This window comes from Protomyctophum parallelum, assembly GCF_964188405.1.
Source record: "Protomyctophum parallelum genome assembly, chromosome: 21".
NCBI classification, from domain to species: Eukaryota; Metazoa; Chordata; class Actinopteri; order Myctophiformes; family Myctophidae; genus Protomyctophum; species Protomyctophum parallelum.
The window spans coordinates 8,736,717-8,761,998 of NC_139713.1; the positions used below are offsets into that span (position 1 = coordinate 8,736,717).

Below are 25,282 nucleotides of genomic sequence, written 5' to 3' on the forward strand. Positions count from 1 at the left end.
TGCTATGCTTCAGTCCATGAGCACTGCATTATTGTTTAAGTGTAGCTCCGCTCCGCAGCGCTGTACCAAGTGAATAAATGATAGAACACGCTGTACACAGCTCCTGTTTAGACCATCGTACAAACAACGGCCAGTGTTCAACTGGTAAACCATTCTAGCACTTCTCCATGAGATAAATGCTTTGTTTATCGCTTTAGCTATGTTTTATGGCACAGGCCTCAGTGCGCCAGCAGCGTAATTGTCAGTTTGAGTGCCTGGTGCAGGCAAAGATTGTGACTGATTCCTGTTTGCAAGGCTTTTGCTGCTATTAATATTTGATGTGGCTACGCCACATAATTCTCTCCCTTTTTAACCGGGACTGGATCAGTTCCGCTGGTGTGGCGTGACGGAGAGGTGTAGTGACAGGATGAATAAACACTCAGGCGGGTACTGTACGTAAAATGCTAAGGTGCCGGACCCATTTATGGCTCTTAAAAAAAGCCTCAACTCTTATTTGTGCTTTGGCTTTTCATTACGAAAAGCCTCTGTGTTGGCCAACTCAGGCCGCCAACTCAGGCCGCCACACTACAGCGCACTTCCACTCTCAGCACTTTCTCTCAGTGGCGGTGGCGTGATTTGTTTTATCTGGACCAGTCAATAGAATCACCTTCGCCACCCCCCCGGAGAATGTCCCCCCGGACGGTGCTGTCCATCTCCTCGGCAAACAACAGCTCACCTCAACACAGTTGCTCGTTCAGCTAATCTGGCTTTCAGCTGAGCCGGCATCTTATCGTTATTAGATGGCCCTGGCGATATGCTGTAGTGTAGCCCCCCCCCCCCCCGTGTGTGTGTGTGTATAAACAGATACACACTCACTGTAATGCTCCAACTCTCAACAGATTTTAACGGCTGCCCGCATATTGATTGATAATGAGTTGGACATTGTAAAGATGCATAAAAAAAAGGGCACTGGAACTGACGTGGACATCCTGACTTCATTTATGGTCTCCAGACCAAAAGCGGAATTGAAACTCTCAAAAGATCAGCATAACCTTGACTCAATGCTAGAGATTATAGAAAGATGTATTTACAGCTCTGTAACATGCATACATACTGTACGAATACGTCTGACACCAGCAGAGTCAACACACATTGACTGACTCAATCTTCCCTGACTGCCTGATTGTAATTGGTCAAGCAAGTTCATCAATGCTGAGAAATATATAATATAATAATGTAAATTCGCTTCATCAGAGCCTTTTTATCGAAATGTGTATTTTATTCTTGAAGGGACACTGAGAGGTTGGCCTCATTTACAGGATTTGTTTTTTTTAATCACACAGTTACTAATAAAAGAATAGCATACAATTTCTCCCTTACACATAATGGGTAGGTCTGTAGTCAAGGTTTTAAATTGACAGTTGTTTTATAGAAGAACTGATCTTCCTCTTAGTATAATCATTCCAAGCAGCTGGGGCACAAAAACATCTGCCTCTTCATCGGGTCATAATCACATGAAGATGCACCAGCTGTGTGATATTCCTTCTACCGCACCTTCAATAAAGGGCTTAAAACCTTCTCGAGGTGCTCCAGTGCCTTTGTTCCTTTTACAGTGTAGCGGGGAAAAACATTTAAACGGCCATATGGGGCGCTAGGAGGGTAAAGCGTACGAGGCGGGAAGGAGGCCAGTCTGTGATTTAGCGTGGTTGGTTAGTCAGTCGACGATATGCTCGTCAAAGCAGCCGCAGGTCAGCTCGGTACACGACTCGCCTGAGTCGACCTCGCGCCTCAATGACCTCCTGCTCCCGTGCCGTCCTGTCTCGTTGACACTAGGCTGTATGCCAGTGATTATCAGGCCCCCCCCGGAGCCTCTTTTGATTTAGCTTTTTAATTTAAAATCATAATCTCTGAGACCCTAACCTACACTCCTCAGTGTTAATTCAACTCTGGGAGTTACAGACCACGAAAGGGTTCTTTCATGGTTACATTTGTACACTCCTGGAGTGTTTGTTTTCCTTTCCAGTTGTCGACCATTTAGCTGGGGAGGACGTCCTGGAACTCCCCCAAGGACCCCTGGGCGGGGCACCAGACCCTATGTTGAGAACCACTGGCGTAAGGCTATAACATTTCGTGTGGAGAAGATGCGGGCGCACGCAACAGTGCAGCATGTGACAGTGAATAACGACAGCACCCATTGTGTATAGGCAAGCAAACACGGCCGTCGCCTAATAAGACATGGGGCTGGGGGGGGGAAGAGGCAGAGATATATGGGACAGAGTCCATGGATGACCCCGGGGTCATAATACCTCCTGCTCCCAGCCACCCCATCTATTCTGGCTGCACTTGATGGATTGAAATCTGTTGTGTCATCGCTTTCTGTCACCCGGGTGAGCCAGGTCACTGTCTGGGACAGTGCAGGCTGCTGCTGTAATATAATAGATTTGAAGAGATTTTTCTTTTCTTTTTTTTTAAACGCTGCTAGATCATCATATAAGCTGTGTGATATGCTATACGGCATGCCCCTTATGTTTAATCTCTCTCTCTCTCTCTCTCTCTCTCTCTCTCTCCCCCCAGGGAGATTCTGGTGAAACAGGAGAGCCAGGCCTTCAGGGAGAACTTGGCCCACCGGTGAGTGATTTCTATCTTTCTTGTCAACCCTTATTTTTTACAACACAGTCACCCGCCCGACAAACTAGGACATTATTATGGACCTCAGGATCCCGCGGATTAAAGTTCCCATTTCAGTCATTCGGATTCCATAGGAGCCGGCGATCTTCTATGGACGCTACGAGCTCACAACACGTTGGCGTGTTGCCAAACACGTCAACGTAAGCATTGTCATTCTACGCACTACGTTGTTTAAGAAACATGACCTACTTTCCACTTTCCAAATTCGGGAAAGTTTTCAAACCCATCACAGCCCCACTGACTTCCATTATACAATAAGAGTAAAAAAAAAGAAAAAAGCAGAAGTATAAATCATTATGTGGGATTTCTTTCCCTTTTTTTGTTAATTAACCAATTAAATTATTCATTTTGGTGCTGATCGGTCCAGCGGTTTGTGAGATTAGTACCGGACAGACAGACAGACCCTGTCACAAAGAGGCCTATAGCCTCAAAGGTCTATAACAAAACACAGAAGACAAGTACAGAAGTGAAACAACAATATCCTACTATCACAGAACAAAAAAAAAAACAGACCCAACTGTCAGTCAACAGAGCAAAGTATGGAATTAATTTGAATGACAAAATAATATTACGACACCAGCTTTGCCACGTCTCATGATAACAACAATCCGCTGAGCTGTTTCTCCCGTTTTCAGATCTACTTATGCAAATAATAATAATCCCCTCATGCACAAAGACCACCCTGTTGTCTTTGAACAGATAGTATTTTAGACAGACTTATAGCATGTTACGTAGACAGCACTAGAATTGCATTTTATGTAGTCCTAGCACTTTATATGTATAGTATAGTATAGTTTCATTATACAGATATTCCACTGTTACGTTCTTAGCTTACGCATGTTTCATGATAACTACTTTTTATGTATGTGATGTATTGCCATGCTTTCTGTTCTTGCTTATTGTAAATTGATCTGGATTAAGAGCGTCTGCTAAATTGTAAATTGTATATATATATAACTTGCTCTGCTGCCATCCCAGGGTGCGCGAGGAGAACGAGGAGAGAAGGGAGAGTCGGGTCCCGCTGGCTCTGCTGGCCCCCCTGGGCCCAAGGGCCCACCCGGAGACGACGGTCCCAAAGGCAGTCCTGTAAGTTTTCAGCTCCCAACATTTCATCTGCTGTTATTTTAATGGAGTGCTTGCATACATATCATGGTGAACCCCATGCAGGTAACCCCATTCTGGGGGTGAAGAGACGGAACCACTTGTGGTCCGCGGACCGATTTTTGTGGGTTGCGAATAAAATAAAACGAAATAAAACGAAGAAGAAAAAATCACAACTTGTCACTACAAGACGTAGTGAAAATAACCTGTCTTGAGCTAAAAAGTTAAGCTAAAACCACTGACATCATCTATAGTGTGCTTAACCCATTCTGACCGGGCACCCATTTTGGTGTCAGCATCATGTTATGCTTTAGCTATTTAAAAATAGCAGATCTACAAGCTCATATCGCGCCACCGAGTGGCGCGATACGAGCTTGTAGGTCTGCTATTTTTTGAAAAATTGAAGAACGACTGACATTTTTGTCTCCACCAGGCCGAAGGCATGGGGAGAGAGTATGTTTTGCACTCCGTCCGTCCGTGTGTCCGTGTGTCCGTGTGTCCGTGTGTCCGTGTGTCCGTGAACAGCTAATCTCGGCCACCGTTAACCCGGTCGATGCCATATTTTGCACACACACTCCCTGGATGCCAACCATGAACCTCTGCCCCAAACTTTCCAGAACGGCCTGTTATAGCGCCACCAGGAGGCCGCTTTGTGCAAAACAAGTTTTTCAATGCCATATTTTGCACACACACTCCCTGGATGCCAACCATGAACCTCTGCCCCAAACTTTCCAGAACGGCCTGTTATAGCGCCACCAGGAGGCCGCTTTGTGCAAAACACGTTTTTGCACAGTACACCTACAGATTTTGTCCAAACATCACGCAAATTGCTACACAGTCTCTCTAGAGCCATTCAACGAAACGGGTCTTTCAGATTTATCAGACTCCATCCTGATTGGTTAAGATTGGCTTCCAAAGTTCACAGGAGTGCTCAGTTTCAAACAAAATGCTGCAAATCATGAACACATCGCGTGATTTCCGTGAAATTGTGCACCCACATTCCCACTAGGCCGAGGACGAAATGCCACATGAACAATTTCAACTCAGCCTCAAGGTGGCGCTATAACTGGCCACTGTTTTTACCTCTAACTGCACGGATCTGTGGATAACCTGGTGGAGACCTGTGCCCGGAAGGGCACTTTTTCTAGTTTAGAATCTGATCTCAGGTCAGAATGGGTTCATCAGACCAGTGTGTGTCCAGTGGAAACCTCGTATGAATCTGATCTCAGGTCAGAATGTGTTAATAGCTCCTCCTACATAAACGGATCAGGCATCAATGTAGTAATGTTTAAAAGTGGTGTTGTATGATAGCAAATTATGTGTTCGGAAAGTACAGAAAAGTGCGTACCTACAAGTTCACGCCCAGCTCAACCACAGTGATGCAACTGCGAGGGTAAAATCGGGTGTTGGTTAATAATGCATGCCTTCAATGCTTTGGTCTTTTACATGATGCAACACTTTTGTGGATGTTTTCAGGGTCCGAGCGGTTTCCCCGGTGATCCTGGCCCCCCTGGAGAGCCTGGCGTGGCTGTAAGTAACAAAACATTCTGTGTTGTGTATCATGAGAATTGTAATATTAACGATGAAGTGGTGCAACATCACAACATTCTTGTTCTTTCCTCCACACGCAGGGTTTAGACGGTGTGCCCGGTGACAAGGGAGACGACGGAGAGGCCGGTCAAGCTGTGAGCAACTTATTTTTTTTCATCATAAATTGTTACAGTACATGCACTTCAATCAGGAATGTACTCAGAGGCCCAGGCCGTAGCGTAACGGTCTGGGCACCGGACTGGTAATCCAGTCGCAGTGTGCCGCGGGTTCGACTCCCGGACCCGACACGGCCTTTACTGCATGTCATCCCCCCATCTCTCTCCCGTTTCCTGTCAGCCTACTGTCTGTCCCTTAAAAAATCAATAAAAGGCGTAAGCCGCAAAAAAATATCTTCAAAAAAAAAAAGGAATGTACTTAGACCAGGCCTTAATGAGTTGAATCCGCTCCTTCTCTTGTGGAGAACATTCTGCGAAAACAAATAAATAGCCGATCTAGCTTGTAGAGCAGCCATTTTCGCCAAAGATTTGTAGTGTAAAAGCCAAAAACTGGAGTCGGCCTAATTTAGAGCCCCGAGAGACTCCTGTTTTAAGTGGTTAACATACAGTAGCTCAGGGGGTAGAGCATGGGTCAAGTGTGAATGAGAAAGGTTCCCCCTGGTTTGAACCTGGCTCCCAGTGTCCTTGGGCAAGACACTTCTCCCCAGACACACCACACTGTACAGACAGACACCACCCTGTACAGACAGAGAGACCCTAGTGTACAGACAGACAGAGGACAGATTCCAGGTGTGCAAATGTACTCGATTGTATAATGAGTGTCCCTTTCACCTTGGCGCAGGGTTCACCTGGACCTACTGGAGAGTCCGGTCCCTCTGGCCCACCAGGAAAGAGAGTAAGTGCCTTTGTGCTAATTTACGTTATACTTTACACTTTATGTTCTGAAATATTAAACCGACAAAATGCTAATGTTTTCTTCCATGGATAGCAGTGGGGTTCATGTCTTTCTGTCTCCCTCCTCTCTCCCAGGGACCCCCTGGAGTTTCGGGACCCGAGGGAAGACAAGGAGAAAAAGGAGGAAAAGTAGGAAAAGGCTAACAGTACATTATCTATACTGTATATATGATGGGTTGTCTCCAGTGTTGTTTTGTAAAGAGAAGCTATAGCGAGCTGAATGAAGATTGTTCACGTTCTCCCGCTTTCTTCCTCCAAAGGGAGAGTCTGGTATGGAAGGTCCCCAAGGAAAGACGGGTCCCGTGGGCCCTCAGGGATCACCTGGCAAGCAAGGATCTGAAGGGCTGAGGGGCATCCCTGGTCCCGTTGTGAGTATTATATTATTTCTCTCCATAGCGTCACATTTCACGGTCCCGCGAGAAAGGTAATCGGGGTACGGGGTGACGAACGCCGGCCCCGCATAGCGGAGCGTGAAGGTGAACTGTTCCAATAAAGGAACACAGCGTGTTATTCACAGAACGTAGCCTCCTTGAGGGAGATGAGCGAAAACACGGTCTGATTGCTATTTGTGTGCAGGGAGAGCAAGGGCTGCCCGGTTCAACAGGCCCAGATGGACCCCCAGGACCCATGGTGAGTACAAATACCAGCGCTTCTTCTTTCTCTGCTAATACCACGCACTGCTGTCAGGCACAAACCTTGTATCTCCAGTATTTCAACTCTTTTTTTTAAACGAACGCCCTTCTTCGTAGTGCAAATGTGTCAAGCAAAGAATAGCGGATCTGTAAGCTCAACAATGTGTGAGCTTATACTGTAGATCTGCCATTTTCTGCTATTTTAGAAAATGTATTAAAGTGATAGTGTGTCCGTGAGTTTAATGAATATTGAACCACTGTAAAGTGTCAACAAGAGCTTGTGACTAAATAATAACTACATTGGATCCATTGGAACACAGATATATAATATATTTTTCCCCATTTCCTGAAAATGTACGAATTTGGAGATACAATGTTTCCACCCGACAACAGCCATATGCCCCTCTCTCTCTCTCTCTCTCTCTCTCTCTCTCATATGTGTGTTAACCCTTTCCTCTCTGCATTCTCTCCCAGGGACCTCCAGGATTACCCGGTATGAAGGGCGACTCTGGCATCAAGGGAGAAAAGGTGTGTGTTTTAATTGTGACTGATCGTTGGCGATATAAACTGACGCTCGTCTCGTTCGGCCTCCGCAAATACATTAATTGGGAGGCAGTCGCACGTTTTCTTGACACGTTTGCGTAACATGAACACAGGTGACTAATGACTCTGCTTACCCCACCAATTTGCTGTGTAATTAGTTTGCCCCCTAGCCTGGCATGTCATGGTAATAAGAGGAGGAGGACTCCTGGGTTTAATGTGAGATGTGACGGCTGTATTGACGGTGTCTTGTCCTATGCGTATCCCAGGGTCATCCCGGCCTCATCGGCCTCATCGGACCACCGGGCGAGCAAGGAGAGAAGGGTGACCGGGGCCTTCCCGGGCCCCCGGGACAGGCTGGACTCAAAGGAGACAACGTGAGTTAATATATATATAAATATTTTGGACTGAATATTGCTGCAGTATGTATGAGTTTCAATGAGATTTCCAGCTGAAAATTACATTTATCGAAAGTGTCGTGGGGGTGCTAAAGCTACAAGATACATTACTCACTACTGTTTTGTGATGTCACTGAGCGACTGTATCCTTGCTATCTGTATTCTACGGTAGCTTGAAACTGTTGTACTACTTAGTTAGTAGTAGTAGTAATACTTTGGAGGAGTTCCACAGGAATTGTGCAGTTATGTGTACTGAATTTCCCTCACGACTCGAGGTCATGACAGGTGGATCTGTCTATCTATCTGGAACTGCTGCTGGTGTATGCACAGCTGACTGGATCGTGACGAGACTTAGAACAGAATGTTTCCTGGCACTATTGGAGTGCCGCAGACATCATTGTAGTGCCTAGCATCACAATACTGTATAGGTGCACAGGCGGAGCTTGAACTTGACGCCTGGGGGTGCGACTGCTTGGCCAACGACACCCGCGCACACGTAGTACCCGCGCGCACGTAGTACAGCAGCTCACACACATACACACATGCACTACAGCCATACAGCGAGTCATCATATCATGATAAGAGAGATGATTACAAACTACAGTCAGAAGCCAGAAGTTAGGGGGCAGTGCAGTGCATTGCAGTGCACCCCCTGAACCCCCTCAAGCTCCGCCCATAGGTGGTCTGTGGTATTTTAGCTTATCGAAGGTCAAATATATTTCCTCCATCAAAGTCAATATTAGACCAATTTTTTTTATATGCCAAACATAGCTGACCTACTGTACAAGCTTTTTTCTTTTTTTGCCGTGCGACACCGCTGTACGAACAAGCATAGATTAGGCATTATTCAGCCTTTTATGAATTTGTTGTCAGTCACCATACAATACAGTACCAAAGCTCACCCAATGTTTCTGTGTTTCTCTCCAGGGTATCAATGGCCCTTCAGGACCCCTGGGTCCCATCGGACCTCCAGGATTACCTGTAAGACTGTTTATTCTTCTCTGGTGTCATTTTCATATTGTATGTACAGTATTATGCGTGTACTGAAATGCACTCACAATTTGAGACAATAACCATGTGATTCTTATCTTATATGTAGGGTCCCCCTGGTCCCAAAGGAGCTAAGGGCTCGTCGGTAAGTTGTCCTGAAAGCCGACAGACACAAGAAACATTCAACATTGTGGGGTTTATATAACGTGGTGTGAATGTCATTCCATTAAACGAATATCGTGTGTCCTGCTCAGGGTCAAACTGGTCCAAAGGGAGAAACTGGTGTTCCTGGAGCCCCTGGTCCTCCTGTAAGTTTGTGTTTTCTTCATGTTATAGCGTTATATTTCATTCTTAAAGATGTAATGTAGCCTATAGTCTAGTCTTGTACGGGGTCTCCTGTGTGCTCTATAGTGACTGTTGAGCTACGATGGAAAGCCTGTTTGTGCAGGGGAGATATTACCCATTGAACGTAATGCAAGGCCTATTATTATCAGCCTTTGTGTACGTACACACAGAGACGTGGTGCATTTCTATTATGGTTTATGCATGCGATGTGAGAGTGCGGTCTAGCCAACACCAACTAGAGACTCCTGAATCACTGCCCTCCACATAACATCAGGGTCTTGAGCTCTAGTTGACGTGCTGCAGTGCATCTAAGTAGGTGCACTGCCAGGCCCAGCTGACAGTCTCATCCTTCTCGCTCTGACTTTGCCTGTGACCAAATGTAGTTCCCCGTAGAGTACCACATAGAGGACCACATTCCTGATGTCAACACGAATCAATTTAAAACACTTGTAGTTGAAAAGACACTCGTGGAATGGCTTCCCGTGTTGACTCCTCCGTCTCTTCATTGGCCAGGGCCCTCCTGGCGACGTCATCCACCCCCTGCCCATGCACGCGCCCATCAAGGGCCGGACGCGCCGACAGGCCGACGGCAGCATGGGCATGGGCATGGGCGGCGGCATGGGCATGGGCGGCGGCGGGCGCATCGACGCCAGCCAGATGATGGACGCCGCGGGCATGGACGCCAACTACAAGGACTACGACGACGGCATGGAGGAGATCTTTGGCTCGCTCAACTCACTGAAGCTGGAGATCGAACAGATGAAGCACCCGCTGGGCACGCAGGCCAACCCCGCACGTACCTGCAAGGACCTGAACCTCTGCCACCCGGACTTCCCCGATGGTGCGTTTATTACTTACCTTAGTCATGTGACAGTGTGCCCTGCCCGGAATTAGACAGCGTACGAGATTTATTTGCTATTTTGCACGTTTTGGCATATGGAATTCTTGAGCATACAGTGTCCCTGAGTCAGCATAAAAAAGTACAGATGGAACAGAAAAGAATGAGGCGAGAGAGAACACATCGTACAACACAAAAAAGTTAGTACGAATGAATGAATGAATGAATGTACAACTGAGTTCAGTTCCAATTCACCACAGATTAAAAATAAACATTGCACAGTATTTCACAAATATTGCACACGTATTGCAAGTAGATTGACACAGTCTGTTCTAGGTGGGAACCGAGTTTTCTTATTCTGTCCTAAAAAAACACATTTCAAAATAGCAGATCTGCGAGGCTCTTTGTGAGCATCGTCACACAACGTTGTGACAGCTGAAGTGGTTCATTCAATCGATTCATTCATTCATAATCGATAATCACTAAGCAAATAAGTTGCAGCCCTATTTATGTCCATTGATTTCACAACAAAATTGTGTAACGAATCTAATGATGTCAATTATGTTACATGACTATCTCTCTCTCTCTCTCTCTCTCTCTCTCTCTCTCTCTCTCTCTCTCTCTCTCTGTCTCTGTCTCTGTCTCTGTCTCTCTCTGTCTCTCTCTCCCTCTCTCTCTCTCTCTCTCTCTGTCTCTCTGCTTGTCTCTCTCTGTCTCTCTGCTTGTCTCTCTCTGTCTCTCTGCTTGTCTCTCTCTGTCTCTCTGCTTGTCTCTCTCTCTCTCTCTCTGTCTCTCTCTCAGGTGAATACTGGATTGATCCCAACCAGGGCTGTTCTCGGGATTCCTTCAAGGTCCACTGCAATTTCACAGCAGGAGGCGAGAGCTGCATCTACCCTGACAAGAGATCTGAAGGGGTAAGGGGGCACACACACACACACACACACACACACACACACACACACACACACACACAGAGCTGCATCTACCCTGACAAGAGATCTGAAGGGGTAAGGGGCACACACACACACACACACACACACACACACACACACACACACACACACACACACACACACACACACCGATACGTTTACCTGTGTAGATTGTAGCTCTCCGGTTCATTTAAAGTTGAACAACTCAGGATGTATACTATTGTATATAAGTGAATGTATTACATGTTTGTGTTGTTTTTCTAGCTCGCTGCCGTGCATGTTAATGAGCCGTTCCTCTGGAGACCGTCATATAGCGACATAGTAACTCCACATAATTAGCATCCTTTCCATGATGATTAGCACAAACGGCGCCGTAATCACCAACATGTAGATGATGAATTGAAGCCCATCCTGTCCCCTAGAAGGACACACTGGACCCTTCTTGAGTTCCTTCACTGTTTTACAAAAAACTCATTGACTCCATCCATCTTCAACCGCTTATCCGTAGTCGGGTCGCGGGGGCAACAGCTCCACCAAAGTGCTCCAGACTTCCCTCTCCACAGCAACATTAGTAACTTCCTTCTGGAGGATCCCGAGGCGTTCCAAGGCCAGTGAGTCCATGTAATCTCTCCGACTGCGCCTTGGTCTGCACTTTCAATAACACTTTCATTGACGGACGGACCATTTCTGGTTTATCAACCTAGCAAACGGAGACGCTGATCGCAGGTGGCTGAGAGTAAATAGAAATAATAAAATAGACGCTAAAGACCGTCTTTGGCGCTCTGTGCCTACCATAGAAAGACGTTAAAGACATCTTTGGTGGCCAGTGAGTTTTAACCCATTCTGACCGGGCACCCATTTTGGTGTCAGCATCATGTTATGCTTTAGCTATTGAAAAATAGCAGATCTACAAGCTCATATCGCGCCACCGAGTGGCGCGATATGAGCTTGTAGGTCTGCTATTTTTTGAAAAATCGAAGAACGACTGACATTTTTAGAATCTGATCTCAGGTCAGAATGGGTTCGTCAGACCAGCGTGTGTCCGGCGGAAACCTCGTATGAATCTGATCTCAGGTCAGAATGGGTTAATAGGTTGGGTTTGTGACAGTCGCTCACTAACCACAGAGGAGACGAGCGCGCGCCGTCTGTCCACATTGTGGAGGCGTTGTCGTCGGGTTTTTTCCACCGCAATCCATCTCCTCGGGCAGAGGCTGTCAGCCATGACTGATGGCCCAGCTTTATCAGCGCAGGAGGTGGCAGGTGACAGCCACCTTGAGAAGCCGGCTGGCTCGTTAAGGCATTCTGACCTGAGATCAGATTCATACGAGGTTTCTGCCGGACACACACTGGTCTGATGAACCCATTCTGACCTGAGATCAGATTCTAAAAATGTCAGTCGTTCTTCGATTTTTCAAAAAATAGCAGACCTACAAGCTCTTATCGCGCCACTCGGTGGCGCGATATGAGCTTGTAGATCTGCTATTTTTCAATAGCTAAAGCATGACATGATGCTGACACCAAAATGGGTGCCCGGTCAGAATGGGTTAAGGCATGTTAGGCGGGAACCCCTTTTGGTGTTAGCATTATGTTATGCTTTAGCTATTGAAAAATAGCAGCTCGAAAAATTCAAAAATAGCAGATCTACAAGCTCGTAGCGCGCCACCGAGTGGCGCGCTACGAGCTTGTAGGTCTGCTATTTTTTTTTAAATCGAAGAACGACTGACATAGACACATAGCTTTTTCAGAAAACTGTCAGGATGTAGAAGACATTTTTAGAATCTGATCTCAGGTCAGAATGGGTTAATGCATTAGTTTGCGAGCCGGGGTGGATGAGTGGGGGGAACGGAACACAGTGTTAGAAACGTTGGAAACAGTGCCTTTTGACAGGTCGGGGGAGGGGAGGGGAGGGGGGGGGGGGGGGGGGGGGGGCTGGCCCGGCCCGGGCGCTACCGGACGTTTTAATGATCGCACTGGCCGTCCGAGGCCTCAGAGGACGGAGAATTTACTTAAGCTCAGAATAATGAAGCAGACCTTTTTATAGGCCTGTCATTGATGGAACACGAGGGGACGCAGAGAGGAGAGCTCACGCCGTCAGTCAAACACACGCACGCACGCACGCACACACACACACACACACACACACACACACACACACACACACACACACACACACACACACACACACACACACACACACTGTTACTCTACTATACTATGCCCACTTTAAATATTCTGTGCACTCACTATGTACGATGCATGTGCAAGTAATTCTCAACTCTTTTCATTTCAAGGAACGCCATTTTGATGGTGGTCACGGTCCCTTGTTTGCTATGATGTTTTATTTAACGTGTGCAAATGGACCCAAATGGACCTGTTGGTCCATTTGTGTCATAGTTAGTGTGAGCGGCCCTTAAACTCAAGTCATTATTTGGATGACTGCTATTGCTTCTATTCCAGTCAATAATATTTTAGTACAGAGTACAGTTTGTAGCTACTGTACAGCACTCTGCCCACCTGTGCTGCACAGCACCTAACGCTCATAACAGCCAATGTCGACGAGGCGTTGGTGGCTGCAGCCACTTCCAAGGCTATCCGCATCTTAATTAATTCATAATGTACTAATTAAAATTTCAACAGCAATTAGCAGCAGCGAGCCAATGTTTACATGCGGCAAAGAGCCATGATTTACTGAGGCCTTTCCAACAACGCGCCTCGGATTGTTTGATCTCACCTAAGTGCTTTTTCCAGGTCTGGCCGCCGGGAGACTTCCTAAAGGACAAGGAAAGGAAAACAGAGATGAAAGGCCGGCTAGGGAATATCATTGCTGTCTGTCGGCCAGAAACCATGTTCTCAATATATATATTTTTTTACTTTTCTTCTTTTTTTTGGACGAAGTACACTTGTTGTTCTTCGTCGTACAAGTGTGTCTCGCAAAGACAAAAAGTAGCAAAAACAGGTTGTGATATTGCACATTGCCTATTATCACTATTTGTCTATTTTAATTTTGAAAGTGGTTAACCCACTTTGACCTGGGAACGATTTTACAAAATGTATTCTAAAAATCCTGACTCAAAATCGGAATCAAAATAATTTTCACGATTCTTCAAAAATAGCAGACCTACAAGCTCGTAGAGCGCCACTCAGTGGCGCGCTATGAGCTTGTAGATCTGCTATTTTTCAATAGCTAAATTATAACATAATGTTTAAAACACCAAAAGGGGTTCCCGCCCCAAAATGGTTTAAGTGTGTTGGTGAGTTTATTAAACTTTTAACCAATAACAAGTAATAACAAGAGCTTGTGACAAAAATCATAACTCCTGGAAAACGGGTTCTTTTTTTTATCTCTTCTCTTCCATTTTCTGAAATGTTAAGCGTTTGGTACACAAGGTTTCCCGGCCGACAGCGACGATAAGAGTTCTTCTACCAGTCGAGGCGTTTGTTCTTGTTAGTGTGGTTGCCCAAAGGGCAACCACACTATTGTATTTAACTGCTGTTTCTGTTCCTCCCTGTTGCCTCCGTTCGCCCCCCCCCCCAGGCTAGACTCACGTCTTGGGTAAAGGAGGCACCCGGGTCCTGGTTCAGTGAATTCAAACGTGGTAAACTGGTAAGCCCCGAACTCCCCCCTTTACTCCCATCCTTTTTCCCCCATCTAACACCTCTCATATTTTACAGAGCAAAATGGCAAAATGGCCCAAAGACTCCCCTGGCTCATGGTATAGTCACTACAAGCGCGGTTCCCTGGTAAGTGTGGCCCTGGTCTGTGGCTCTACCAGAAGTCCTGGCTCTCTCCTGGGCCAGGCGTTCTGTGAGGGCCACGGGTTCTGCATGGTTTCATCATGGTGCTGTTTTATCCAGAGTATGTATTATATTATTCTCTGGCACACTTTTTTTGGCTTGTTGGATGCTGCATTATTTATTATGGCCGTTTGCATGGGTTCAGGCATGAGCTGCGTTCACCTTCCAAGTCCAAGTATTATAGGTGGTGCTCTCTCACGTAGAAGGTCAGAGGTCAGATGTATTCACCACTGGCGTGAATAGCCCCGTCGTCTACAAGCTCACGACAACACAGCAACCCAGCTCAGCTTCATTTTCCAAATCACTATTGGCGTGTAAAACAAAAGAAAAGGTTGTTGAACAAATTTAATCAATTGCAGTCTTGGAAAGAGAAAGGAAAACTGAGAAAGAAGAACATGAGCTGTGTGAAATATATGCATAAGGTGCATGATCTGTATACATAATAATAATAACAAATGTGACAGAATATACAGTCATATAATAATTACATAAACACACGGTGGCCTCAGCCTGTGCCAACAGGACAGCCAGCCATCACGGCACATTGTGTGAGCTTGTAGATCTGAAAATGTATGTTCCTCCCCATAAAGGCATGCCCCAAAAGTGGGGACTACAGACCCAGGTTTTATGTGGCCAAGGAAGAATGGCGACTTTTTTTTTATAGGCTATAGATTAACAAAGAAAAGAGTCGTTACGAGTGGAGCGTTTGCTGTAGCATCCGCTCCATCTTACCTCTGGCACGGTGAGAGAGCAGCACTTAGACATGACGGAGTGCCATGACATTTTCGCACACGGTGATTCATAGAATAATAGCCATATCTGCTGATAACTGCCTTTTGCAAATATGGTGAAAAATACCCAAAGAATGGGCCCGCCGCTCTTGAGTTATAGAGGTCGGCGAGTTAAAGCCAGCGAATCAGTTATCTTTAAAGCGCGAGGATGTTCATTCATCTCCACTAGTTATAGTACACTACTACACTCACAGTGTCTGCTGTGTGCACGGCACGCACGCACACACACACACTGTGTCTCCTGTGTGTAAGGCACGCACACACGCCGTGTCTATTGTGTGCACGGCACGCACACACACACACAGTGTCTACTGTGTGCACGGCACGCACACACGCAGTGGTGGAAAGTTACAAAGTATGTTTGCTCAAGTGCTGTACTTCAGATACAACTTTGAAGTACTTGTACTTTACTTGAGTATTTGCATATTTTTGATACTTCTAAATAAGTAAATATTGTATTTTTTTACTACGACAATTTGAAAAACTCTAGTTGTTACATTGCAGATTTGTATTAATTATATAAAAAAACAACATATTAATAACCCACTATTAATACTTTTTTCACCACTGGGAGACACACATACACGCACGTGCGCTATTCTCTCATATATTTTGGAGTGGAATCAAAGCGCTGAACCAAAAGGTCACGGCACTCAGTCAGTCGCCACCCAGGGGCATTCTGGGTACTCAGTCACTGCTGCCTTGCGGGCTGTTGATGATGAAGAGGTAACGGTTTCCATGGTGATGATATATGGAGTATAAGAGCAAGACCACGCTGCCGGGTGGAAACCTCCTAATATTTAGTCCCCAAAATTATAAATGTTAATATTCAAACGGAGGAAAATAGCCGATCTACAAGCTCACAACGCGTCGCACGGCGACGCGTTGTGAGCTTGTAGATCGGCTATTTTCACTATACTTTTGTGTCGACACTATCGCCTGATGAAGTATAGGGCGTTCGTTTACGATAAGTAAAACATAAAAAAAAATACTTTAGGGTTTCTACCCAACAGCAACAAAGACAAACGGAGTAGCTAACCTCTATGCAGATGTCTAGGCCAGTGGCTATCCACCTCGTTCAACTCAAGGACCCCAACATTGGACCCCCATCTGAAAATTACTTTACTTACTTACTATTTGCCACCAAAGTTTTATTGTTTAGCTCTTTTGAAGGTGGTTAAACTGATTTTGATGCAATATAAACTCATTTTGCTGGGGGACCCCCTGCAACTACCCCTCAAGGACCCCTGGGGAAGGGGGGGGGGGGTCCCCAGATCCCACTTAGAGAACCACTGGTCTAGGCTTATCAGACAGATGAGCGAGGTTACTCCTAAAATTATCGTTAGCACTGCTACTCCTATTTGACTGTATACATATAGGACGTCAATTCAAAGTATGTTTAATTATTTAATCACTTAAACTTAGTTGCGGGGCCCCCCTGTGGCCCCCTAGAACATGTCGCTATAGGGTATATAAGTGGTTAAAAGTTTACAGTGAATTCTCAAGCAAATAACATTTTGAAGACGGTCAATCTTTTCTGCCACAGTCAAGTTGGAGTATTGGTCTGAGATTTCGTGTGTGTGTGTGTGTGTGTGTGTGTGTTTTTGTGAGAGAGCAATCAGTGGAAGAAGTCGTAACACGGTGAGCAGGTTGTGTGTGTGTGTGTGTGTGTGCGTGTGTGCGTGTGTGTGCGTGTGTGTGTGTGCGCTGCATGCATGGCGTGGCGTGGCGTTGCATTGCATTGCATGTTGCTTTGAACTCTCAGTCAGTCACTGTTTGTCTGAACCAAAGAAAAGATGGAGCTAATGGATCCCCACTGGTTTGTATGGAAACAGAAACCCTTTTCCTGGTGGTTTTCTGTCAGTTACTAACATCAAACCAGAACATTGTGGATGTATTCCCCCCCCCTCCCCTCCCCCCCCTCCCCTCCCCCCTGTCAGGCGGGTGGTCTTATCCTTCTAGATTACAAAGCATTTACAGTCGAACGTATTGATCGATTGCAGCATCTCGTACTAGCAACAACGAGGCAAGAGATCCTGAGTGCGGCACCACATTCACTTAAAAGCATTCACTTAAAGCAGTCCTTTTCAAAGTGGTCATCGGCGTAAAAAAAACTAACGAGCACATTTAAATAAATAGACAATAGCAAACCTCTAGTATCGCTTAATTCACCTAAAACCCCCATTCAATAGAACTGAAACAATAAAACACACACTCATTTAACCCATTTTGGGGCGGGAACCCCTTTTGGTGTTAGCATTATGTTATGCTTTAGCTATTGAAAAATAGCAGATCTACAAGCTCATAGCGTGCCACAGAGTGGCGCGCTACGAGCTTGTAGGTCTGCTATTTTTGAAAAATCGACTGAAGAACGACTGACATAGAAACATAGCTTGTTCAGAAAACTGTCAGGATGTAGAATAGATTTTTAGAATCTGAATTAAAACAGTCTATTGTACATGTTTACCCACATGTGCTGTACTGTACAAATATGCTTCTTGATGAACTCTAGAATGCTTTCATGTACACTATGTACAGTATTCTATAATGGTCGCTGAGCATATCCGCTATAGTTGATTATTTATTAGTTGTGTCAGACCTAATCACAACGGTACAAATAACGGTCCTAGTCGTCATGACAAAGGCAAAGGAGTCAGAATTCAATCTTGTGTGCAGCCAATTAAACTAACATACGGAATCAGTCTCAATCCGATAATTTTTTTAGCATGTTTTACCATAAATGGCTCACACATCACAATGATAGTTAACATAATGTATTAATTGCAGCTGAAATCCGTTGTGTAATTAATGGTTGCATTGAAGGCAGCATCAATAATCTAGGCAGGCCCTGGAGACCTTTGTGCTCTCTCTCCCTCTCTTTAAGAGCCAAACTGTGTGTCTCAGAGGGAAGCTTACAGAGAGCACGGTAAAATCCCCCGTGTTATTTAACTCTGAGATTGTACAGAATCTACAAATGCAACCAGATGGACCCGCCACGGGCCGTGTTTGCCAGAGACATCACAATTATACGATAATTATCGTATTTGTACTATAACTTTACCCTCTGTAGAAGTGCACGTTTTATGGTCAGTATGTTTTACGGTCATGCCAAAAAATGTCTGCAGGAGCATTTCACCATAAATCACAAAAAGGTGCATGAAATATGCTAGATTCCATGGCTGCTGAGTCGGGATCCAGTTCAAAATAAGTCCGTGAATCAGTAAAACTGACCCTAGTTCTGTACTTGGAGGCATTAAAAACACCAGTCCAGTCCAGTTTTAGGCTTTTATTTGAGTAAGGTCCAGGTAAGTTGTCTGATTCCACGAAGCCGTTCGTTTAAAATCTGATAATTGCAAGCCTCTGCCTTTAACATTTCCCATTTGGCAACACTAAGTACGTGCGGGTCCATTTGGTTGCATTTGTATAGCATCTGTACAGTCTCACAGTTAAAATTTACACTGGAGGATTTCACTGCGTACGACGAGCTATAGTTTAACAGAAATCCAAGGAAGCCTCGATCTCCTCTTCACATGAAAGAGCCTGGATTTCTTACCCTCTCCTTTGATCGTTGTCTTGACAAATGGGTATTAACGTCCAATTCACTTAACCCATTCTGACCTGAGATCAGATTCAAACGAGGTTTCCGCCGGACACACACTGGTCTGATGAACCCATTCTGACCTGAGATCAGATTCTAAAAATGTCAGTCGCTCTTCGATTTTTCAAAAATAGCAGACCTACAAGCTCGTATCGCGCCACTCGGTGGCGCGATATGAGCTTGTAGATCTGCTATTTTTAAATAGCTAAAGCATAACATGATGCTGACACCAAAATGGGTGCCCGGTCAGAATGGGTTAAATGCATTATGAATAATGATGCAAAACGCATTCCCTCGCCGCCGACGCCGGTCACAAAGGGGGCCGGCTCGTTCCTCCTCGCACCTGTAAACATTTATGCAAAAAATAAATAAAAATTAATATAAAAATGCACAAACGCAAACGTCAACCAAAACAACAGTGATGGATTATTACGGTACTATACGAGGGCCAGCGTGTGCACCGCTGTCTCGTCACTGTGAAAAAGTGTGACTGTTGTCTCATAATTTAGGCCTCCAGTCCAGGGCCAGCGAGAGGACTGACTGTACATCACTCTGCTTCTTAACCCATTCTGAACGGGCACCCATTTTGGTGTTGGCATCATGTTATGCTTTAGCTATTGAAAAATAGCAGATCTACAAGCTCATATCGCGCCACCGAGTGGCGCGATATGAGCTTGTAGGTCTGCTATTTTTGAAAAATCGAAGAACGACTGACATTTTTTAAATCTGATCTCAGGTCAGAATGGGTTTAATCAGACCAGTGTGTGTCCAGTGGAAAACCTCGTATGAATCTGATCTCAGGTCAGAATGGGTTAATGATAGCGTGTGCCTTGAAATACTGCTGTCAATACAGGCAAAACAATATCAGACAGACATCACCTAGAAATACTGGCAACATAAAAGCACACCGCGGCAACAAAAATTACCATGCACAAATTAGAATCCGAATGGGTCCCGCGAGAGAAGCACGCCGCCATCGCATAGCGTCGATACGCCATGGTGTGGGGTGTAGTTTGGATTCATATATTGCTATAGGGACGTCGGGGTGGTTGCCTCTAGCTACTGTCTCGTATAGTTGTGGTTTATGGTATAATTTGGATCTCCATTACAGTTGCTACTAGGCTTGTACAGTAGCAGTATATACTCTTCCTTGAGGTCCACACAAAATATCACCGTACATTAACATTTTTGATTTCCTTTAGGACCCCCGGTTTTATTACACATTTGTTTTGTTTATTTTTCTCTGGGTCTCTCTGGGACTCTAATGTTCACTGTAAAATCAGTTTTACAGTGCACAACGCCAAAAGTGATCAGATACAGAATTAAAATGGAAGTCAAATGAAAACCCTGCTATCCGCCGACAAGTTCACAGTAACAGGAGGCTCTTAAAAGTTCTCCTTACAGCATTTTAACAATTATAAAGAAGTTTAAGACCCGTCCTACACAATCCCTAATATCCTCTTGCCACTTTATGTTCCAGAAAACGGTGTGGTGGGTATTATTGATCCTTTTAAGATGTTTCTTTACGAAGGCATTATCATTTCCAGAGTGTGTATCTTGTTTCTGTTTGTCTGTTTTATCCGTATAGCTCTCCTACGTGGACGCAGAGGGCAACCCCATCGGCGTGGTCCAGATGACCTTCCTGCGGTTGCTGAGTGCGGCTGCCCGCCAGAACATGACCTACAACTGCTACCAGACGGTGGGCTGGCACGACGCCGAGGGGGACAACCACGACAAGGCCATCCGCTTCCTGGGCTCCAACGACGAGGAGATGTCCTACGATAACAACCCCTACATCAGGGCCATATCTGACGGCTGCGCGGTAAGTCTCACCCCCCGGCTGTGTGTGTGTGTGCGTGTGCGTGCGTGTGCATGTGCATGTGTGCACGTGTGTGTGTGTGTGTGAGTGAGAGAGAAAGATAGTCTGCACCTTTGACCCTAGCCTAGAGGAAGCTTTTATGACCAAGGACATTAAATAACAAACAATTCTACGTACCATCTCAGCTGGTTTATTAGGTGCAGACTATTTGTTTATTTTATTTTGGTAGCCTAGCTAGGACATATCCAGAGACTGGTTGTTAAGAGGGTTTCAACAACTTGGGGATGCCCAAAACGGAGGCAAATAGGCTGGAGAAGTACTGTGCTGTGTCTCAGGATAATAATTGGTAGCCGCCACATACTGTATGACGTTTACGCTGTTTGCTTAATCCCCGTAGAGTACTACTGACTGAGTGATATGCTTATTGTATCAATGTTCCCAGATGTGGACCACCATGTCAACTTATAAGTCAAGTTCTACTGTACAGTATGTGCGATTACAAAGTATAGAATATAACCTATAGCGGGCACTCGGATGGCACATTGGTAAACTAGCTGGCCGCCGCCACAGAATCTGGGGGTCCGAGCACCCGGCTTTGTCAAGCATTACATTTATTAAACTCATTTAGCCCGTGTTCGGGGGGGTTGGGGGGGACACGGCATCTACCGAGAAAAGTCCAGATTCAGCGTATCTGTGCGGTTTGCAGAAATGTACAATGACAGTGTTTTTCTCCGCCGGTTGGGGTGCGGTGTTCATTGGCAGTCAAGTAAAAAATATATATTTTGTATCGATTCAATCAATGCATGGGAGGCTCAAGTGTTTGATATTTTGAATTCAAGTATATGTTTATTTAGCAGGCCCCTAAAGTATATGTTTATTTAGCAGGCCCCTAAAGTATATGTTTATTTAGCAGGCCCCTAACTATTTCTCATACTGTACTGTTATTTTTTTCTCTCCCTCCTTCTCTCCAACAGTTGAAAAAGGGTTATGAAAAGACTGTACTGGAGATTAACACGCCAAAGGTTGAGCAGGTGCCTTTTGTTGACATCATGTTCAACGACTTTGGCGGAGCCACGCAGAAGTTCGGGTTCGAAGTGGGCCCGGTCTGTTTCATGGGCTAAGACTGTTTACCTTGAACAATATGGAGAAAAAAGCATATTTTTGTTTTCTCAGAAACACAACACAGGAATAGGACTTGTATTTGTAAAAAAAGAAAACAAAAAACAAAAGAGAGAAACTTTTTTTTCCCCCCCGGAGAGCAACAAGTGTGAGTACAACACAAACAGAAAAATCAACATACATTGAAATGAAATAGGAAAGGAAAAAAGATAATTAAAAAAAAAAAGCAACCTTGAAACCTCAGCGTGCCTTTCTCCATCACATGCAAGTTTTGAAAACGTCCTGACCATCCACGGCCCCACAACGATCTGACCACAGCCCCCCCCCCCCCAACCCCACCCCCATTTCAACTGATGTAGATCAATCTGCCCCACCCCACCGCCCCCAGCAGGTCACCGTGAGAACTGCATCTGTTCCCGAAGTTTCCTCCTAATTTCTCATGGACGGCATGTGATTGATCTTCAGCTATGATCGCTTCCCCCCTGCCTCCCTCCTTCTCTCTCATTGGATTTGTTTTGATCACTCAGTTTTTGGGAGCTTCGTTTTGTGCATAATTGTCTCCCCATTCTCTCGAATGGAGCTTCTATATAAATATATATAAATATTTTTTGTGTGTTTGTAAGTACATTCTGTATATTTTTTTCGTTCTTCCTGATTACATTTTTATTGGTTCTTGGCTTCAAAACATGCATGTGACGTTCTCAATTGTGTGAGGTAGGAGATGATTATGGTAATTGCAATACAACTAAATAATTAGAGAAAAGGTATGTCTGAAGTGAGGAATTCCATTTGTAAAACTTTTTTAAAAAGGAAAAAACACAATACAGAAAAACCCCAGTAAGTGCTGTCTTGTTGCAGGTGTGGCGTACACCCTATTGTAATTTAAGAATGGAATGGAAATAAAAGACAAAAACAAGTTCTGTGATACTATGTGACAAATGATTTGCATAAAAGAAAGAAAGAAAGAAGAAAAAAAAACATTCCTCTGGTGTCCTCTTGAACAGCATCCCAATTTTGTCGCAGTTGAAGATTTTTTTTATTAACTTAAATAAACAAGCAGTTTATTTGATTATTATTATTTGTTCTTCTCAAATGCTTAACAAATCGATCCAACTATGCAATGGGAGATGATGTCCCGTCTCGAATGAAAACAACAAAAGAACTCCAAACTACATCTAGGTGCTATTTCCTCTCTCCTATGTGGTGCTACGTATGTATTTTCTTAAGTTAGTGTTGTTTGATTGAAAGAATCATCGCGGCGACACCAGACCGCCGCCGCTCGTCCCTCGGCTCCCCATAGCCCTGATTCACACTTCCTCGCCGACCTACAAGCTGGTATAGCGTGTTTTGCCAATTTTCAGTTGCGTGCGACGGAGCGTAACTTAGGCATTGACCACCACCTCTGACACAAGAAAATCTTTGTTGCGCCTGTATTTATATTAATGGGTGTTTCTGCATGCCATTCCCTCCCCTCCCCCCATATCCATTCCTAGATCAGTACATAATTTCTGCATACAGCTTTTTTTTCCCTCCTATGTCTGTGGACCACACACACATATCAAATCCAATAGCGTCTGAATCTTACAACAATTATTGGCATGTGCTCAGGAAAAAAAAGGAAAAAGAGATTGTATGTGGTTGTTGAATGTGATGCTACTAATTTCTGGCTGCATATATGAGGGCAGAAGAAGAAAAAAAAAAAACACAAGCAAAATGGCACTGCTGGTGTTTGCATATCATGGCTCCAAGACAATGCAATTTGGATCTCACTGTTGAGTGGTATGTGCCATGGATTTGGATTACATTGATCTATACCTGTGTTCTTTCTGGTGTTGAGTGCTGGATAAGTGTCTGTTGTAGTGGTGCCAAAGTGGTACCTCTCCTTTTGGTAGTCCAAAGCACATGGCCAATTAAGTTTCAGTTTCATACATGAAACCAACCCTCCCACCAAAGGTGTTCTTTTTCTATATATATTTATAGCTTTAAGTGCCACAATGGCTTAGAATCTAGTTTTTTATTTTTTATTTTTTGGAAACAGAACAAAATCAAAAAAAGCTTTTGTATGTCCTTCTGATTTAGATCTGTTCTGCAATAATAATAAAAAAGACAAAAGAAAGCTACTTATAAAGTAGAGGCAGTCCATAAGATTAGCCAGAATGGAAGCTTGTTTATTAATGGTTTGGATCTTCAAATAATTTGTTGGTCTCACTTTGATTGCCCTTAAATGTAGTTATTCTCTTTGTTCAAACTATGCACTCAATCAGCCTGTGACCACTAGCCTCTACCACAGAACTTCACAGCCCTCCGTAAGTAGTTTGTTGCTGTTAGCTTATGATCTTTACCTTCAGATTTGTGACTTGAACCGTTTCTGTTAAGATAACTTCAATATGCTTGTAGATCTTCAGCTTTTATCTTATTTTATTTTTTCATTGTGATGCAATATGCCAAAAAGAAATAACACTCTGCTCTCCTTAAAAAAAAAAAAAAAAGGACGACCAATTTTGTAAATTTTCAGAACCAGCAGTGACGCTGCCAATTTTATTTTTGTTTTGTTTTGTAGTTTTATGTTTGTCTGTTTTTGAGTGTTTGTTGTTTTGTCAAACCTGTGTAAGGATAAGAGAGGATAGAAGATATATTGGTTTTATGTCAATAAATTCAAGTTTACTGTGGCCCCCCCACTCTTGTATGTCTTTTGAAGCATTAAAACGTATCTGTATGCATGAAATTGTAAAGCTTTTTCTCTTGTTATATTCTAGAATGACATGATCTCCAAACCCCATGTTTTCAGTCATCCAAAAATACATCCTTTTTGCTAGATTTGGAATGAAAGGTCATGTCCATAATTGTGAAGTGGAGAGAGAATGATGCCATTGTAACTCTCTGCCAAAGCCAATGTTCATTTGTAGTATATTTATTGTATTATTTAAAACAAAAATAAATGTTAAATGATACCATAGTGTAAAGTGTAAAAGGCCCGCTCTCTTTACATTAACAGATGGATGACAAAATGTATTGTCAAAAAAAGATTTATTAGTTGCCGTCACAGCAGTAGTTATTTATTTTACATATTTTTATTTTATAAGATTTAAGAGTCATGGTTTGGTCAGTGGTCAATATTTTGGTGTCTGGGGGGGGGGGGGGGGGCATAACTGTAGTTCCAGGTTTCCAGCAAGGAAGCTCTTTACAGAAGCAAGAGATGCAGCTGACGTTATGGAT

The 25,282-nt window shown here is 44.3% G+C and overlaps 1 protein-coding gene across 1 annotated transcript in view; it reads left to right on the plus strand.

Moving 5' to 3' along the window:
* The window catches only part of col5a1 (procollagen, type V, alpha 1), a 154,071-nt gene extending 129,336 nt beyond the window's left edge, over positions 1-24,735 (plus strand). The window contains 18 exon segments of the mRNA XM_083794103.1: positions 2,554-2,607; positions 3,646-3,753; positions 5,245-5,298; positions 5,400-5,453; positions 6,157-6,210; positions 6,345-6,398; positions 6,530-6,637; positions 6,846-6,899; positions 7,376-7,429; positions 7,711-7,818; positions 8,767-8,820; positions 8,939-8,974; positions 9,084-9,137; positions 9,688-10,015; positions 10,814-10,926; positions 14,617-14,685; positions 20,717-20,950; positions 21,922-24,735. Of these exon segments, the coding sequence (XP_083650229.1) occupies positions 2,554-2,607; positions 3,646-3,753; positions 5,245-5,298; positions 5,400-5,453; positions 6,157-6,210; positions 6,345-6,398; positions 6,530-6,637; positions 6,846-6,899; positions 7,376-7,429; positions 7,711-7,818; positions 8,767-8,820; positions 8,939-8,974; positions 9,084-9,137; positions 9,688-10,015; positions 10,814-10,926; positions 14,617-14,685; positions 20,717-20,950; positions 21,922-22,068 (1,737 nt within the window). The 3' untranslated portion in view covers positions 22,069-24,735.
* Positions 24,736-25,282: the final 547 nt, after the last annotated feature.